Here is a 19,964-nt window from a genome sequence, read left to right as displayed (position 1 = left end):
GACTGTCAGAGTCGTGTGTCATCGCTAAGGACAGACGCCTTGTGTTTCTGAAGAGCAGCTGTGACGCTGGCTAGAGACGCACGACCAGGACAAACCAGAGTGTCCGGATGCTTCGGTCTGAGACGGAGGAAAAACAAAATTCCGTACATTCGCCAAACATCATCTGTCATGTGGTTGTTGTCTCTATGCCTTATCTCTTATCACCTTTCCTGTTTCTACTTGTAGCCAATTAATCTCTATTACAACTCCAAACAACGCTGTAACGTCACAGATAAACAGCATTCCTTAATTTGATGTATTTTCTGCTGAAAGGTAAATGATGCTAACGAAGACATTATGTCAGTTGGTGTTTTTATGCATTTGCACATTATAATAACAACATATTAAAGTCAAAGTGATGGGATTTTTATAGACAAACAAGATTACTCTGGTTCCTTGCACCATTTGTCAAATAAATACCTCCTTTCTTCTATCAAAACAAGTATTTTTCCTCTCTCTGGCGCCATTTTAAGATGTTAAATCAAAATAATTTGCTAGAGACACAATGTGTAACATCAGTGTGTCACATCTGAAGGCTTTAAACTCCTCCATCACCCACCCCATCTCTCTTTTATGTCTTTTATGTGGGCTAATGTGACTGTCGTCAGCAAGAAATTGCAGCTTTCTTCTGCACTTACATGTCTTGGTAGAAAAAAACAAGTTTTACTAACGTCAGAGCACAGCTCACCCAGAATGTCCTAAAAAAAACAGTGTCAGATTTGCAGGCTCCAAATCTCTGTTTGGCTCCTTTTGCTTTATTTTTGCACCTAATAACCCTCTGGATATAATGGCGAACATTATGTGGAGACGGAGTGTAATGACTCGTTGTAATCCACTTTTACAGAATATTACAAAATGACTTCTCCCAGCTCTTTCTCCATCTTTCCCCTCCAGCTAATGTTCTGTTGTGTCTAATCAATGGCAAGGCCGTAGTAATTTGGTTTGATTGAAATCCCTCCAGGATAAAAACATCATTAGTGTGAAAAGAGGAGTATGTGTGGGGAAAAAAAACAGATCAGAAACAAAAGTGTTTTTAATTTTCCTTCCCATGAGGGGAAATGGCCATATGTAGCACTGTTGATGATAATTGGTGGTTTGTTGATAATTGCATCATGTCTCTCTCTCTGCATATGTTAAAAGTACAATTTGCATGCATCACACATTGCATTTAGATTGATGAATTAATAATGTAGTAATGGTTCGTTTCCCTCTGTCTGGCACACTCACTGTCTCGCTCGCTCTTTCACACTCGCACGCTTCTCTTTTCTCACTTTCTTATTTCTGTCTCTCTGTGCTTTTCTCTCGCAGATGAATTTAACCCCGAAGTTCCCAAACTGGAGAAAAGCGTGAGTGGCAGCAGCCCCTCACGCGACCGCCTTCTTCTCACCGTGGCGATGCTGCTACTGTCTTCAGTGCTCTTGTCCTAGCGACTGTCGCGGGGATTGGCACTCGATGCATAGCTGGACCGCCGCCTTGTCCAAAGGGCTTTGTATCCACCTACTGCGAGTTTTTGATGTGAGAGTTGGCAGAAGCACGGGATAGAGTCAAGTGCAAAGAACCACGATTGAAAGAAAAAAAATTCCTTGAATTTAACTTACTGGACTATGAAAAAAAAGGAGAGGCCTTTTTGCTGTCATATTTACACCGGTGTATTTAAACACTCCATGTGTTGTTGGACATGATTATCATATGAATACCGCAGCATTTCATGCAGGTGTGTTTGCCACAACATGGAGACTACTACGACCACAACTAATATTCAGAAACACAATTCAGTGCTGCTGTCGTGCCAGAGACAAAGTGAACTTGTAATGAGTTGGATGTAGACTACACACTCTTTATTGTAGCATGGATATCAAATCACCTGAGGAATTTAAGCTGCACTGTCTTAAGCTGATAAAGTTTTTCTTTTTTTGTGACTATAAGCTTTGAAGAAGGTGGCCAAGGGAGCAGGAGTGGACTTTGCAGGGGGGGGATTTTAAGGCCTTGGACCCCAGACCATGTGTGCTGACGGATTAAACTCAGCTTTGATGTAGTAAAGAACGAGCTGGACTCTGGAAACTGTGCTGATCTCACCTGGACTATACAGGATATTTATATGATCAAGCCAGCGGGGAGAACTGCCGCCACTGTCCTGGACATTGAGGAATGTTTTCACACCTGAATGAGGGAACTGTTCGTAATAAGAGCCTCAGGAGTTTCTTTAGAAAAGGGAAAGACTTTGTGAGGATATCCACCGGCCTTTCAACAATCCATTTTCTCCAGACATCAAAAATACCCCCGGCTTTGTGATAGGTACAGACGCAAAGCCTGCGTTTCTTAGAAGATAGCGAGTGCCCTCTGAGAACTAGTCCTTTGTCTGCATTGCCTTGCCTTTACACTGTAACAACCCAAGAAAAATACAGACCCTGGACTAGTGATTTGACGGCACTTAGACGTGGTGGTAGATGTGGTAGATGTGTGTTTTGTTCCGATGCATTTACCTTTCAGCACTTTCCGGATGTCAAACCTTTCTCCTCGCAGCAATCACCAGAGTCGTTCAGAATACCACTAATTTACAATTCTTAAAAAAAAAAACCTCTCTCAGTAGCAACTTCTCTCTTTAATCCCAGACAAGCCCGGCCGTTCCTTTTTCCACTTCGGGAGGTTCCCAGCCAATCAGCGCTGATGGCCATTACAGCAGTCACAGTCACCATGGAAACGACCCCATACAGTCGCCAAGAGTGCGGCAGGTGCCTGAGGAGAAATTGTGCTTTGAGTCTCAAAGTAACGCTGCCGCCATTTTGTTAAAAACAATACAAATGAAAAACAAAAAAATAAAATAAAATAAGATAAAAACAACAAAAAAAACAACAACACGTGTGAATGTGCAAATAAAGAGAAGTTCACTTTTTTATATTGTAATACAGGACAATGTAGGCTGGCATTAATCAGATTACAATGTTGTGCTTTTTGAATTGATTTACTTTTCAAATGTATTTATTTTAACATTAAAATATATTATTTATCTACCTAATTTATCAGTGTGCATTTGTAGGCCTTTGCTCAATAAGCTATTGTGCCATTTTTTTATTCTTTTTTTTAAAACAGTGGAATTTTTACTGCAGCGTTTTTTGCTTGTGTAGATAAATAGTCAGATGTAATTCAGCCTGACAACAAGAGAGGGTTATTGGTTATGACTAATCAGTGGGGGATACACACTCAGTAACCCGACTCTCATGTAACAGACACTGCTAACCAGATTATGTTGCAGAAGAGCATGTCATAACCCAACTGTGAATGCACAGACAGAAGATGGAGGGGCTGCATTCCTCAAGTGCTGCACTTGCGAAACAAAGGAGTCTGTATTGTAATGTATGTTTATAATACATGCCGGTTATGGAATGTGCGTGCGTGTGCACAAGCGTGTATGAATCTGTGTGTGTGTGTGTGTGTGTGTGTGTGAGTGAGCAAGATAAAAAAAAAAACCCAACATATATGTGCACATGTATTGTGTGCGTATGTATGTAGAATGTGTTTGTCCGCGCTTTACGAGTATGTGGCGTTTAGAAATTTCGTACCCGTTAAGGAGTCGTTTGTAGGATCTGAATATGCAAGTGCGTATGAGAGAATGTGCTCTTCTGTGATGTTAGCTCACTTTACGGGGGTTTGGGAAGAGCGGACGAAAAGCATTTACTGATGTTGAAGACAACCACAAGAAATGTGTTTACCTTTGACAAGAATGAATAAAAAAAAGACAACTGTAAATTGAACCAAGAATGATTAAAAACAATACCAATTAAAATCTTTTTGCAAATTTATTCATGTGTGTTTATTTATAGGTGCATAAGGAACTACTGTTTCTTCTTCCCTCCTCTGTCTGCCCTTTCTTTATCTTAACACTGCCTCCTTCACCTTCACTCACCCTGCACTCACTTTTGTTTATTTTTCTTGAGCACGACTTGAAAGCGCACACTCCACACTCCACTTTTAGATGTGTTGGTTGTGAGCAGACACACACGCAAACAGACAGTACTCTTGGTGTAAAACTATCACCCTTTCTTACATGGCCCATCCTCGCAGCACCTCATTTCGGCGTCAGTAACACTTCTCCTGCCATAAAACATAATGACAGCGTGGGGGGAAAGTCACGGCTGCACGTCTCCCACTCTATCCATCTCCTATTCTGGGAAAAAAAAGAAGAAGAAAAAACACCTGCAAGCCATTCATGTCTCCACAGATTTGTCTCCCTCAGTCCCTCCACATCGCTCTCCAACCCCCTCGCTCCTGTCACCTTCTTTCTAATCTTTGTACGCAGAACAGAAAGAAGCTGACAATGGGGAGGGACACGTGTCTCACATGCACTAATGTCCGTGTCAAAAGGGACAGAGGGGGCAGATAAGATTTTGTCTTTGATGTTACACATCAGGCCTGAAATCACAAGAGAGAGAAGTAGAGCAGACTCTGCTGTTGGCTTCTGCTTTTCACGTCTAGGACCATCCTGGATATTTGCAAGTGTGTGTGTGTGTGTGTGTGTGTGTGTGCGCAGAGGGATTGTGCCAAGAAATGTTCAGTGTTAATTTAATATATTTTCTGTGATTGACAATTTGCTCAACATAATGTGAGTCGCACTTAACCAAGCAGGCTACAATGAAGTGTTCACGTCTATTAATGTCTGTTTCACAGCTGTTTGACTCCGCTGCTCCTGATTCTGTCTGACACTGCATTTAGCTGACAGGCCGATAATTACTGAATATTACAGTAGGTCTTGGCTTACAGTCCCTTGCCTACTTATAGGTTTGGACTTGCACATTCAAAGTTTCAGTGTTTTGACACTGGGGGAGCAGCGGAGGAGGAGGGGGAGTTTAGCTTCTGCTCGCAGGCCTGAGATGACAACTTAAACCATCATTTTGCAGAAAATTGGCCCTGTTTGGTTTTTTTTTTTTGTTGGCAGCATGGATGTCTCTGGTTACTTATGTAAGGGAATTAACTGTCATCTTTTACACCTTAAATTCCTGTCTGGAAAAAGCTTATGTTTTGCTGGTTCCTAAATGAAACATTAATTGATCTGCTTACCATTCAAATGAGGGGATCAGGAGAGTTGCCAGTGGATTAGAAATGCCTACCTTTCCCCGAGGCGCTGACACAGAGTCTCCCGTTTCCACTGTGAAACAGACATCTAACAAGCTCGGTGTCCAGGCTCTAACTAAGGAAGACATTCCATTAGCGAGAGGAGATGACCTCTTCTCCGTTTGGCGGCATATTATTGTTTTCTGAATCATTTACTGTGAGATAAGCCATCTGTAGCATGGGCAGGCCCGTGCCGTCGAGAAGAATTCCCCTGACAAGCTGCACCGTCTGGCTCAAACAATGAAACAGATGCCTCCTCCTCAGAGAACTTGTTAAAGCTCAGGACATCAGTGAGACAATCACTGACACTATAGCGCTGCCTTCAAGTGCTCCTCAGAAACCCCTATTTCAAGGTTGGGAGTCATAAAAATGAGTTGTGGCTCGTTCACATGCCTCGAGCCAGAAACATGAACTAATAGTCAAAGTCTATTTATATATTCATCTTTTGCATTTTACTTTTGGAGTAGAACGTCCCAAGAAACACATGTGGCAGATGTTCCCATGTTACCTCCATGTACTGTGCGCGCAAACCAGGGGTCGGCTCAGGAACTGAACCGCAAACTCGATGATTAATGACCGAACCAGTGCAGCGTTTTATGCCAGACTTTCTACATGTATGAAAACTACACACTAAACACAGACAAGATTAAAACATATATCAATCTCAGATATTCATACAAAATGTCTTTTTACGAACTCTCAGTCCATTCCAATGTCCAATGTCCGTGTACACAAAACACTGTGCATAGTGCAAAATTGAATCGTCAATGGTGTGGGATTTTTGGATTCATTAACTTTACTGTTTGTGGCCACAGTTGGGGGTAGGGGGGCCTCCAAGCTGCCTCTTGCCTGGGGCCACCAGAAAGTCTAGAAACGCCCCTGCTCACTGGTGCCCAGCTTCTTTGTGTGGTATTTACTTTTCCTAAAATGAGCCAAGCCTTTCTCCCGCCTGTATTTGTGCTAATTTTAAAAAGCCTCTGTTTTTCTTTGTATTATAACTAATCTTTTTTGGAAGCTTTTTTCCCCTCCCACCCACAGTTTAATGCATTCCTGGAATATTTCTGAAAGCAGGTTTAAGTTGGAGTGTGGTTTCAATCTATTGTGCTCTTCTTGTGTCAGATGTTCTTCTAAACACACTTTGAAGACAAAAGAAATATGGTGGCGTGGGAAACATTGGCACCAGGTTAAGATGCAGGCAGACAGCAGATACAGTATCACATAGCAAATCTCACGCAACTCAGTGTGTAATCAAATAGTTCTACCTCCCACCTATAGGTGTCGCCAAAGCTTTCTCCTGTCGGGACAGACAGTGACATGCATACGGGACATCTGAAAAACATTATGCAACAGATTAACCAAGTATGTCTGCCTCTTAGATAAAGAATGAATTCAGAAAAACAATGATGACAACGCTGGGTTGATTTATGTATTACGTGGTCTGTGCAGCTTGGATAGATTTAGCTGTCTCTGTTCATCTGGGCAGGTCTGAATTATTGGGTTAAGCTGCTGGAGTTCAGTAGAACTCAAATTTAATATCTGCCCAAACTCATTCAGGGAGTTTAGCGTGACATCATTGTAACCCTTGGTTTGATTCATGCTCGATGGTGCCAGCGAGGCTGCTCATGCAGGGACACTGGGCATTAACAACAACACAATGAATCAGTGAAGAAACATAAGAGAAATAAATCAGGCTTCCGCAAGGCCATCAAAGGCCACAAGGTGCAAAGTAGAAACAGCTTAAAAGAGTATTGTGTCTTATGCAACAGATGAACGGATGAGCTGACCCACTGTACTGACAAATTTTCCCAACTCTTCAGGATTACATTAGTCCAGGGGTGAAGGCCGTATTAAAATGTCAACTATTTCTGTTCTACATGGAATTCTAAGTTTATTCCCTTGATCTGTGAATACCGGGGACAGTGTTGTTGATGTTTTTTTTGCTCTTTTAATATTGAGATCAGACAGAATGTTCTTTTTACAGTTCACATGTTGTTATGTTGTGATTCACCCTGAGCCAACCCAACCCAGCCCTCCCTACAGTACTACTGCAGACACTGAGGTCATGAGGGCGTGGGGTTATAGCAACCCATGTTTATAATCAACATGTTAAAAGTAGCATTTGAAGATTTCATGAGCAAATTGGAGTATTTTTAAGACTTTACGCCATTTATTTATTGACAAATTGATCATTTTGAAACAGTGTTTATGATGTGATGTGATGATATTGATATTTTAAAAGTAGAATATTGATTTTTGTACACTTTTGTACAGTACAGTTATATATTTTGGGGGGGGGGATTTTATACCTTTAATCAATAGAATAGCTGGAGAGAGACAGGAAATGGGGAGACAGAGAGAGAGAGGGAATGACATGCAGCAAAGGGCCACCAGTGGAATCGAACCAGAGCCACTGCAGCGAGGACTGTAGCCTTTGCATATGGGGCACCTACTCTACCCACTGAGCTAAACGACGTCCCATACAGTTACATATTTGAGTCTAATTCCTTATTTAAAATTGTGCTAATTGACTGATAGCTTTAGCAGCTGTTATTATTATCTATTTATTATCTAGTTATAATCTGCTCTCTCACATCTATAAAGCCCTTTAATTACCTTGTTATATTTAGTTAGTTTAATCCACACAAAAGCTCCTCTAAGTCTGGGTAGAAATGGGGAAAACATGAACCCGTTCCTTTAAGAACCGCTCTGGGGGAGATGTACTTAGGTATGTTTCACTGTTGTACCTGCTGTCTGTACCTGTTCTCCATGTCACAGGTGGTACCTCAGGATCATGTCTCCTGGTCTTAAGTTATCCTCACAAGACCCCTTCAAGTCCTCCCCGGATTTTGGATTTGACTCGACACTCCTCCGGCTTCAGATCACAGTGAGTCAACTCTCTTCCTCTGCAGATGGAAACTGACCCAGGTGGGGTGGGGGGGGGGGGGGGGGGGGGGTTGGAGCTGAGTCAAGGCGGCATAGAGACGTTTCCTGGATCCAGAATGACATCATGTAATCCCCTGGGTGATATGATGCCAGCTTAGGCAACGGAGACACTGGCATGGTTGGAGAACATGACGTGACGGTCCGCTGGTGACGAAAGCAAGCTATGGCTAAGGTAACAAGTGTCATATGTCAGGGTTCACTTTGTTATGTTTCACAGTGAGAGGGATCTGTGGGGTCAACGTTAAACCTGAGCCGACCCTCAGAAAGAAAGAAAGAAAGAAAGAAAGGTAGCTTCCTCGAAAAAAGGCAGAAACTTCAATTTATTGAAGTAATAATGTTCCTAAATTATATAAAAATTTCTAATTTCACAATGACAGCCCACTAATTTAAGGTTTTATAAGACAGACTTTCTTGGACATGCTCTTAAGAGAGGCAGGAAAATGTGAATGTGCATTTTAATTAGAACAGCATTAAGCTTCCTAGAGGGCTTTGCTTTTGCGCACATTAATTTGGGCTCTTTCCAATCCTCTCCAGATCAGTTGACTAATGTGTTGACAAGTGGAGGAAAGTTATCACAGAATATCAAACAGACCACATTTGCCATCTGCAGCAGCCTCTAGTACTAGCACCAACAGCATGTGTGTGTGTGTGTGTGTGTGTGTGTGTGTGTGTGTGTGTGTGTGTGAAAATGCTTTGAATATTAAAGAGTGCAGGATTTGACTGTAACCCAGGGCTGGAAGAAGTGGAGGAAGAGCTGAGGCTGTGAAAGGACAAAGACTTTATTCCCCTAGTTGAGGTCTTTAATATGTATTTACATTTAGAAACACATCGCACTCATGCAGTCCTCCACTTTCTAATGTTTTTCCATTTAAAGAGGTGAACGTTTCTTATGAATTATAGAAAAGACTCTGCTTAAAGCTCCACTATTCCTCTGCAGGAACTCCGCTAGCAAAAACATCCTGGCTCTCTCCCATGTGTGAGTGTGTGAGTTTTAAGATCCTATAACTGCAGCTTCCTCCTACAGTATCAGCTCCAACGCAGACGTTTCTGCAGATTCAATGCGGAGAAAGTTGGAGAAATCTGTGAATTTGTAATTACTTGGAAGGAAAAAAAAAAAAAGATCCGAGTGTGCAACAGCCTCACTAGTTCTTCTCACCATGGGAAAGTTTGTCTTTTTAACAGCAATCTTTTATTTCTTCCCTGCAGCTTTCACTTGTTTTTGCTCCCTGTGTTCTTTAACACTCTCATGTTTTATCGAAGTTTTCTCGCCTACGTTCTCTCACCATTGGTGTTTAATCCTTTGATCAGTTTGTATTTCCTTTAGCTCCTGTTAAACCTTGTCTTCATTGTAGATGGTCGTTCCTTCCCTCCAGTCTCCTCATTATTCTGCAGTCACCCCCCCCCCCCCCCACACACACACCCTCTGCTCCCCTCCACCCTCTTCCTCTTTGCCTCCAGATTTAGCTGTAATCCCTAATTTCTGGTTGCTACATCTGCACAGCACTCAACAGCTGGGGACCCACTCACACAAACAGACATGGACCTCATGCGGTGAGTGTGTGTGTGTGTGTTTGTGTGGGCGTGTGTGTACAGACGTGTGTCCACACTTTGGGCATCTGGTCAAAACTTAAGCCCAGGAATAGCTAATGCTTGTCTCCATTGTGACAGAGTATTTATGACAGGACCAACCATTTGCGATGTTGCAGACTTACGCAAGTGAGTATCACAGGAAATACATAATACTGATTTAAATTTTACAGGAAAGCTGCGAAGAGAGGACATCTTGTTGTTTGTAAACACATTTTTTCAAAAGGAAATCCAGTCTAAAGAGAATCAGTTTTATTACGGGGAACTTGGATTTTTTTCACTTTTGATCTGTGCCTATAAATTGCTCTCTTTTAAAGTTCAAAATAGCGGAGCAGATTTTGCCTCATTACGCTATCAAAAGACAAATTCTGGAGCGTCTTCACTCATGGACAATCAAATACCTTCTTTGTAGCTTAAATACAAGTTGGCAAATGGTTTGATCTTGATACAAACACACATTTCTTCATCATTATATTAATGTCAGCATTGAAGTGATAATACTAAGTCAACTCATTTGGACTTGAGGATAAACAAGACTAAGAGTCTACAGCTGTCCCAGCAGCTCAGTCAGGGTGTAATTAAGCACAGCAGTCATTTGAGCTAAATGCTAACACTGGCATGCTACAATACTGACAAAGAGTGGGTTAGGATGGTGACTATTGCTAATTAGCACTAAACACAAAGTGCAGCTGGGGCTGATGGAAAGTCATTCTGCAGATGTTTGATCATAAACCAAATGGTAAAATGCAAGTGAATGAATCACCAGAGCAATTTGAATTGGTTGTTTGTACCCAAATCCCTTTATTGCCTCTATATGTACAAAAAACAGTGATATATATTCACATATCCTGTAAACAGCACCATCAGCTCTGTTCCATAGACATCATTTTTATTTGAATGCAAGAAAGTGCACAGTGTCAAGGCCACAGCGCAGCAGCCAACACTATCCCAAGTGCAGGTTGCCTCCCATCTGTCAAGAAGTGGTTGCCAAACTTGCAAAAAAAAATTGAAAAAAATAAAATACTTGTTGACAAGTGCATCTTAAAGTTTTGCGAGGTGAAGTACATTTGCCAACTCTTTGACCCATATATGAACTCTGGGCTTCTTTCTGACTTCCAGTTCTGCCAAATTAAATGTTTGGCCAAAAGGGCACAGAGAGAAATGGGGTTGCCAGCACGGGGTTTGGAGTAATGCTTTTTTAAAGGCTTTTGACAGGTAATCAAATATAACTGACCGGAGGGGCTTCGGTTTTGGGAAGGACCAAAAGTGAGTGAGTACAGTACCTATTTCCTGTCTTCATTCCTCACACGGCGGGGCGGCGGGGGGGACACCCCTGGGAAGATGGCAGAGAGTCTGGATTTGGTATAATGGGGTTGTATGCACAACTTTGAATTGAATTAATGAGTGTCTGGCATTAATAGAAATCCTGTGTATACTGTTAATAATTTCCTGCTCTGGTTCATGGGGCACATTCTTCTAGGGCTCCTGTTCCCAGGCTACTCTTGGTTTATAGCTAAATACCACTTGATGTATCAGTGGAACATCTGATAGAAAGTAAGTGATTCATGCTGAAGGACCTCACCTAAAATGTCATGCCATATTCTGCAGCTATTATTCAACAGTGAGTACTAGAGCTAGAAGCAACTTCTCCTCACCTGTCCTTTCAGCACTGACTCTGCAACAGTCACAGGTGTTTGTTAGCTCCTGTTATGACACTTCACAGGAGCATTAACCTGTGGATGAGACTCAATGGATTCATTCTAGCAGTCTGCATGGAAGCAAACAGCTTGGTCACCGGTGACTAGTTTAAAAGTTGTGCTAAGTAACACTTGATGGTGTGAATACGACCCACTTCAGTTGCTGAACCTGACTTTCACTATTAGACTACACCTTAAGGGATTAGCGTATTTATGACATCTACTCCATGTGTTTTATATTCATTTAGAATTATATTAAAAGGAGTAGTACGTAAAATAAAAAAAAAACCTGTCTGCATTTATGGAGATGGGAATAGCTTCACTCTTTTCCCAGTTTATATTATAACCAGCGAAGCTTCCAAATTGCTCAATAAGCTGGAGTTAGGGAGGTGGAGAAGAGCTGGGACGGGCTGTAGTGGTGATTACAATTGATCTGGAGGGGACCATGAGTGCCTGCACCAAATTTCATGGCCAGGCATCCAATAGTTGTTGAGACATTTAACTAAGCACTGGAGGGGAGTCGGGAGCTAATCAAAGTCATTTGGATTCATCCTCCAGGCATCATGGCTGTCTGTGCCCAATTTTATGGCAATTCATTCAATAGTTGATGAGACATTTCCGTCTGGACCAAAGTGGTGGGCTCTCCCCGGAGCCATGCTGCCAGTGTGACTGAGAAGCTGCCGCTCTGATGTTCTACACCAGCACCATGTTTTACAGATATACATTAAACTGCATAAGATCATGTAGCATGAATATTTCATGCTATATGAACATGAGTGACACATTGATTTTGTCATATGCAGTTTTGGACATTTCAGCTGATGAACTCCACAGACTGACGACACGTCACTGATATGAAGGGACATTCAGTTTAAAGGTAAAACATGCTGCACTTCACAATACATATAATTTTTTACCTTGTGTGAGCACACGTCAAATCCTCTTACTTCCACCGCCTGCTTTAGATGTCACAAGGTATCCTGACTCACTTCCCTCAGGGAATGCTCCCCCAACATGTCATATTGACAAACTAATTTTGCAAATGTCTTTCAGTTTCTTTTCTCTCACAGCCTTTGATGCCAAGTCAGAGGGACATGTTGTGTGGCTTTTAAAATATACATTCAAAACCGATTTCATGAAAACATTCGTGATTTCTATGTTTAGAAGTTGTCACTGTTTTCATCATTGTTTCATTGACAGCCAAGCGTCCACTTCAACAGAGAGCTGGTTCTCGTTCCAAAGCGCAAATAATCATTCAGGCTGAAGCCAAAATGTCCATTCACAGCACATCAGCATTGCGTGAGCGCTACATTACACCACCAGTCTGCAAAGTGTTAATAGCCACAGTGATCGATGAGATGTTGACATGGACTGGTGAAGCATTGAGATGAAATGAAAGATGTTAGAAATGCTGAGATTGACATTTCTACTTTTACTTAACAACGATAAAACTCACAGCCTTTTTATTCTTTCAGTAGAGTCAATGTGTTTTTTTTTTACAGTAGGTATAAAGTTGGACTGGAAACATCTGTAGATACAGTGTTTGCAATGTTTTACGGTGTTTATGAGCTGTGTTGCACTTTCAATTTATTATTTTTTGTCCCCTGCAGGCTGACAGTTTGTATTTATGGAAAATCCGACATGACATGAACGCAACATGACTGTTTGGTCGGGAGCCAGCAGAGGTCCAGCCATTAACAAGCCGCACCTGTGCCTAATCAAAGTGCTGCCTTCACTGTGTATCAGTGTGTTTGAGTAAATACTGAGGGAGGCAGGGACTGAGGTAAGGAACGGCTTTTTACTTTACACAGTACACGTGTAATTCTGTGGCACATGTGGTGGATTTCATAAAACACATTCAAACAGTACCACAGTGTACCAGGAGGCTTGTACCGAACCCCCCCCCCCCAATAAAATCAACACACATTTAACAATCGCTCCCCATGAACTAGCCCTTTAAATGATATCCAACTGATTTACACTATGGATCCACTCCAACAGGATTTTAATAAATCTCTGTTACACCTCTTTGACATCAAACATAGCCACGGTACAATGTTGTACTGTGTATATGTGAGCAAAGAGACTCATTATTGACCTTCTTGACTCACAAAAGCTTGTAAAAGAGTTTTTGAGTTTAGAAGTTTATATCACAGAAAGTCAAGATATTCACTCAAATCTGCATTAATCTATTTGGCCGCTTGGAGCAAAGCAAACAACCTGTGAAAAAAAAACGAACATTTTATTACCTCTTGCAGTTGATGGGGAGAATGTGTGAGAAACAGCTGTTTATATATAAGACATCAGCAAACACAGGGTAATATTGCACTCCACCCATTTGGCATTGCACACCTATCAGAGCCTTGATGGACAGTTTAAAAACACACAAACATGGCACCTACATTAACCACAACCACATCTCCACTTAGGAACAGATTTGGGTGTGTTAGGGTGGTAACGGTTGATCTAGCCTCAGCAGGGGAAGCTGAGGTCAGGTAATGTCATGATTTATTTATTTTTTTCCTTGTCTTCGACCCCAACCAACACTGACTCAAGTGACATCATTGGGGGTATTTTATCAGACGTCATGCAGCTCCCTCTGTAGCCACGAATGGGTTTGTGCATCAACGCTCAAAACAGGCTTTTATGTGTGAAATTGCTGGGTTGGCCCTTTAATTTGGTGTCTTGTTTTTAGCTGCACTTTCACTTAGCTTCACTGGTGTCGGGCCCACAGCATTCAGTGATTTTATCAGAGATTTGTTTTTCCTCTGCAAACAGCTGCTTTGCTGCAGCCAAAGCTGTTTGCCTCACTTCGTTCATAATTCTCCATGGGTTTGAGAATGTGAGCAACAACCAAGCAAATCCACCCTTTTTTGTTTTTGGACTCTTTGACAAATCTTTTTGAGTTCTTTTTTGGGGGTTTTGTATTTCTATGGTGCAGTTTAATGCCATAAACCACACTGTAGATTCACTGGAGTGCTATGCTCTCATACATTGATCACTTCAAGCAGTGATCCTCTTTGGCTGGAGGTCACAGCATATTTTAGCATCAAATCCATATTAAAAGCCATTGAGATGATTTGTAATCCCAATCCCTCCCATGGAGCATTGATACAGATTGATTGATACATGAGATGTCTTCCTCCCTTGCTGTCATCAGTTTGCAATTTGAACAACTGGTAGATAATTGTCTCAGTTCACATATAGAGGATTACATTAATTAATTCCGCAGCAACAATAGGTCAAAGCTGTCAAATTAATTGTGCAACGTTTGTATAAGATACCAGTTATACCAGTGTATACCCTGCGTGAGTATGAGTCAGAATCAAAGAGGCCTTTGTTTCCTGTGACTGAAGTCAGTTAAGTTTTTGGAAACAGCCTTAATCCACCACCAACTCTGAAAGCATTTGCAGCTTTTATGGCGAAAAATCATGATCTCAAAAAGTAATTTCAAAGATTAATTGATGTTAAAATGCTACTTCGCACTTTTAATTAAAGCACTGGCAATCTCTAATGGGTCTAACTTTTTTTTGTTTTAACATATCTTATTTCATCTTTCGTGAAGGATGATAATGATTTCAAAGTATTTCACATCCGTTATGTTTCTATGTGATTTAAATAAAAGACACTGCTCACAGTTCATTTCCCTTTAAATGGCCCAGAACAAACCTGACTCCTGCTGTGGCATCGAGGTCCCAGAGTGGGGCAAAAGAGTCATTGCTGACAGACACTGATGACTTCCAGGCACAGCCTCAGTTCATCCCCATATACCACTAATGCTGCTATCCTCAGCTACACCCTATTAACAAGAGTTTGAGCACAGTGTTTTTCAAATGGAAACCTAGATACAGAGAGAGAGAGTGATTAAAAGACCTTAGCTGGCCTTTTATCCATAATCAACTAGCCTTCAATGCTGTGACCTCTGCCCAGCCGTGCACGGGGCTAAGCCCTCTCAGGCCATCACGGTGTGTTATGAAATAGTGCTGATTTCACTAAGTGGTGTCAAATGGAGGCAAAAGTTGAACACATATCTGCAGCATTGTGCGATGCTTTAAATCTATAAATGGACACAGAGAGAGGAAATGAAGTAGAGGCAGGATGAGTAAAACAAAAAGAGTGACGTTTGTTGTGTGTCTGTGTCAGCGAGGGCTCATTTGAGTGAGTTGAGTACAAATGTGTCTGTGCATGTGTGTGTGTGTGTTTGGATACAAGCTCAAGGCGGTACTTATTCAACAGAATGAAAACAAGTCAGAACATGGTTACATGGTTCACCTGTCCTGGCAGAGCTGTTACACAATCCCTGCTCAGTTAAAGGCACATCTCAGTAAAAGAGAATAAAAATAACCCAGACTTTCAGCTGATGTTCCCTTCGTGTTATTAGCTCTGTTCCTTTCATATTATTATCACATAATTAGACTTAGCCGTAGCAGCAGCGGGCTAAAACTGTGTTTAAGCTGTCCATAACAAATGGCCCTCTTCGCCCTGTGCTGTGTCAGAGATTATTTAACTTTTTGAGGTGTGCCCCGCCCACAGGAGGAGATGATGATGATGTTTTCAAGTGGTGTTGTGTTTTGTTTATGACTCCACATGACAAGACTTAAAGAGACTCACTGTCGAGGCATTCGCAATTTCGTAAATGGAAATGTTCCAATACCCTCAAGGTCGTGACATATACTGTACACAGTCGGTGTTTTTCCAAATGTCAGAGTTCTTTGAGTCGCCTTTTTGTTGTTGTTATCCACCATATACTGTTGATGTACAGTATAGATAACGATACTGTTGTTTCTTAGTATGATTGCAGAAGTAAGAACAGAAATTCTCCCACAGCTACTGTTTTGTTCATGACTTAAACCACAAATAAAGAAACAAAACATGAAGTGGACTTCCCATGTAAATAGCACGACCTTGTAGCTGTTTGCGGTTGTTATACGAAGCAAAGCTAACCAGCTCCTGGTGGTAGTTTTGTATTTAGCATACAGACATGAGAGTGAGGTCAACCATTTTCATCTAACTCTCAATAAGAAAGCAGAAACGCATACTTCTCCAAAATGCCAAACTCCTTTAGGTCTGATGAACCTTTGTACGTGATTTGAAGCCAGTTGACCATCTACATAACTGCACTTGTTACTGATCATCGTCCAGGAAGTACTGTAGGAGTAAATTGCTGAGTGCAAAGTAGAACCTGCCATATTAACTGTCTCCCGTGATCTGAAGATTGCAGTACAACCTATTCCACAAATACACATGAATTTGTTTCACTGAGTCCCTTTCAAGTGTTACCTGGCACTTGCTGTGCTCCTTGCACATCTTTAACCACTAAAATCACCAATCCATTAATAGCAGATCACCAGTGCCAGCAGTGCCCACTACCCCACTGGCCAACATGGACACTAAATAATCCTTCACTAATACGATTTTTCAGTGGAACAGTGAAATTTGCCAATGGCAATAGGATGATTTAGAGCACCAGACTGGGCTGAGCCCCTCATATTACTTGAGATGAACATAGCTTACTGTACGTGCACTAATGCCTCCTTGAAGCCCATTGGTGGAAATCCAAATGAGGACACATCATCCCAGATAGTATCCATATGTATCAGCCCACCAAGAGGTCCAGCAGGGGCTGTAAACAGACCATCCAGCTGTTGTGCCAGTTGTGTGGTAAACACAGCAAGGATTAGTCTCTGCTCTTAAGCTAGGAGATAATGATTCGAAATGGCCCAAGGTTAGAGGTCGATTGCATGTCTCCTGTTCTGTGGGCTGCATAATATGCTCCCCATATCCTGTCTGTTTTCACAAATAGAAAGACCTCTGGTCCAGGTCGGCGGCTGAGCATCCGCTGTCACACCACAACTGTCAGGGCGGACATTTGGGAGGCAAAGAAATGACAAACTAATATTCAAGGTGCTGATCATGCACAAGCAAGTAAGCATACGCACAACACTCACACGCACACACACGCAGACACACGCACACACACACACACACACACACACACACACACACACAGACAATATCCTGCACATAATTTCCACCTTTCACCTTGTTATGATGAGAAAGAAAGGCCCACCGTCACCTTACGGGCCCTCAACCTCTAGATAAAGTGTATAATTCACACCAGGTCATAAGAGGTCTTTACTGGCATAATGGAAATTAATGAGCACTCTATTGCGTGAGCACAGCTCAGCCCATTAAGGTCAACTGATGAATATGACCTCAACTCCCCTCAAATATTAAATACTATTTCACAATATCAACAGACCGGCAAGAATAATCACTCACCGCTGTGGCAGCAGCTGTAGCCACTGGATATATTCATAATAAAAATCCCCTGGTCCTGAGTGCAGAGAAATCCATACATGATGTACCTTTTAGAGTTCAAAGCCATGGGAAGCTACAATAATTGTAGATTGTGGAAAGCTGAGTTTTGTCCCAGAATGAACCAGTATTTCATCATGTGTGTAGGATTAAAAACGATAACACTCTTAGTTAACTACATCTCGATAAAATGAAGGCAGTATGTGCAGTCAGTAGCTTTGCCCACATCACAATAACACTGCCAAAATTCATCCCAAACTATCCTGGCTTCTTGTCAAGAACACCACCATCTCAGTATTGTGAGCTTTAGCCGGAAAAACTATTTTAAACCTAAATTATTTTGTCGAATACAACAGTTTAAATACACAGCAAACATCTTGGTAGGAATACTGTGGCTGTGGAAATGATGTCACCCACTTAGGATTGGTTTTGTGAGTTTGTCATCTTGTCATTTTCATCAGTGAAGTGGCGCCGGTTCAGTGTATACTACTTAGTTCAACTTACAGTAAGGATTCAGTGTTTCAGTTTGTTTACTGAACACCCCTAGATTCCTGAGATGAGTCACTAATCTTGTCCAAAAACTTGAGCAATCACACTTTAAGGACCATTTACTACCTTTGTCTCTTTAGTCAGTGGATTGAGTTTCCTTACTCGCTGTTGTTGAGTGATTTGTTGACAGGCCGGCTCAGTGGTTGTCATGATTTCACTGACAGCCCCTTTGGTCTTGTTGGCTAAAAGTCAAATATCAAAGCTCATTTTGGAGCCTGAAAATAGTGAGATCCAGGTGAACAAGAGAAAGATCATGTGCTAATACTGTGGTTTATGGCCTAAACCTTCAAAATTAATGACATTCCCATCGGGCTTAACTGTACTTCTCCAGATCATGTTTGTTTCTGGAAGGTGCACAGCGCACAAGAATACGCCTCCTCAACTGTCATGAAAAATGAAGGACTAGATAAGCTGTTTATAATGTCCGGTCACTTTCCACTGAAAAACCAGACAGGACTCACATCTCACACTCGGCTACAGCTTCTCCTGTACAAACATGTTTCCTTTTAAAGAGTCTCCCACTCCCCTGAGGAGACAGTGAAGTGAACCTGCATATTCATGACATGTGCTTGTGTTGTCATGTTACAGGCCAGCGTGTGTGGATTGCTAAGGGCTTCTACATGCTAACAAACACAAACACATGATGCATCGTGGCATGAATTTGGACAATAATGCATGCGTTGTGCCAGCAGGGGAATGCAGCCTGTTTAAGAATGATAGCTGAAAGCCAAGCCGTTTCAGGGGGGGGCAGATCCATAATGCTGAAATCCCAAGGGGTAGCACCTGCCTTCTTATAGGCAAGAACACACATGTTTTTTTTCCCCCAAGCACACACACAGTAGCAGGGCCCGTGGAGGCTGTTGCTGTGGTGGTGTGAGGTGCAGAGTGGGGCCCCTCTTGGGCTGAAGGTCTTTGTTCCTCTTTCATGGGCTCTGCTTCCCTCTGATGATGGGCCCATTGTCCATGCCTCCAGTGGACCTGCACCATTCAGGCCTGCTGATAAAGCCGCCTTTCACAAAACCAAAGCAGGGGAAGAAGGAGGGAAATAGGGAGGAAGGGGATAGAAAGGCAGTGATGGAAGTGTGGAAAGGCAAAGGAGATGGGATGGACAAATTCAGCGAGAAGCAAGAGAGGGTTAAAGGCAGGAAAGAAAGGCTTGTGATGGAAAAGAGAGTTCTGGGAGGGTGAGCAAGACTGGTGAGATTTTTAGAAACTGGACTAAAAAAACATCACAGTGAGAAAAATAAAAGAACAAAAGAAAAACTGGATTGAAGTGGAGCACTTGAAGGTGGGTGAAAAAAAAGAAGAAAGGTTTCACCAGCTTCTCTCACCGGCTCCTCGTCTACTGATCTGAGATTAGCCATCAGGCGAACAGAAGCTCTTGTCTCTCCAGTTGTTTCCACCCCGCTAGATCACACACTGAACAGTCAAATCCAGCACACATCTAGTGTGCATTGCATGACCTTACACGGGTTTCCATCACTGCATGAAAATGAAAAACTCCTGAGAAAAAACTTTGCGGGGAGCTTTGTGCCACCCTTAATGAGAGCTAACATCAGCGCTTGACTCGCAAGACTCTTGGCTGCAGCTCAGCAAAACACTGCTTACGTAATTATGCAGATTTATTTATTTATTGTGTGTAACCATGCGACTGAACCAAACATGCCCTTTTTTTGCCCAGAAAGGCAGGGAAGGAGGTGGAGTAGGCCAAAAAAAAAAATT

General features: G+C 42.0%; 1 protein-coding gene across 1 annotated transcript in view; it reads left to right on the top strand.

The window, feature by feature from the left end:
- Positions 1 to 3,839, top strand: part of efna3a (ephrin-A3a) — a 60,497-nt gene extending 56,658 nt beyond the window's left edge. The window contains exon 5 of the mRNA XM_085791416.1: positions 1,348 to 3,839. Coding sequence (XP_085647542.1) covers positions 1,348 to 1,466 — 119 coding nt within the window. The 3' untranslated portion in view covers positions 1,467 to 3,839. The remainder of the gene's footprint in view (positions 1 to 1,347) is intronic.
- The last annotated feature ends 16,125 nt before the right edge of the window (positions 3,840 to 19,964 follow it).

Source organism: Trachurus japonicus, chromosome 11 (genome assembly GCF_045865225.1).
Source record: "Trachurus japonicus isolate A0001 chromosome 11, Traja_1.0".
NCBI classification, from domain to species: Eukaryota; Metazoa; Chordata; class Actinopteri; order Carangiformes; family Carangidae; genus Trachurus; species Trachurus japonicus.
The sequence above is the reverse complement of the archived record's forward strand: the minus strand, read 5'-3'. Positions and strand labels throughout refer to the sequence as shown.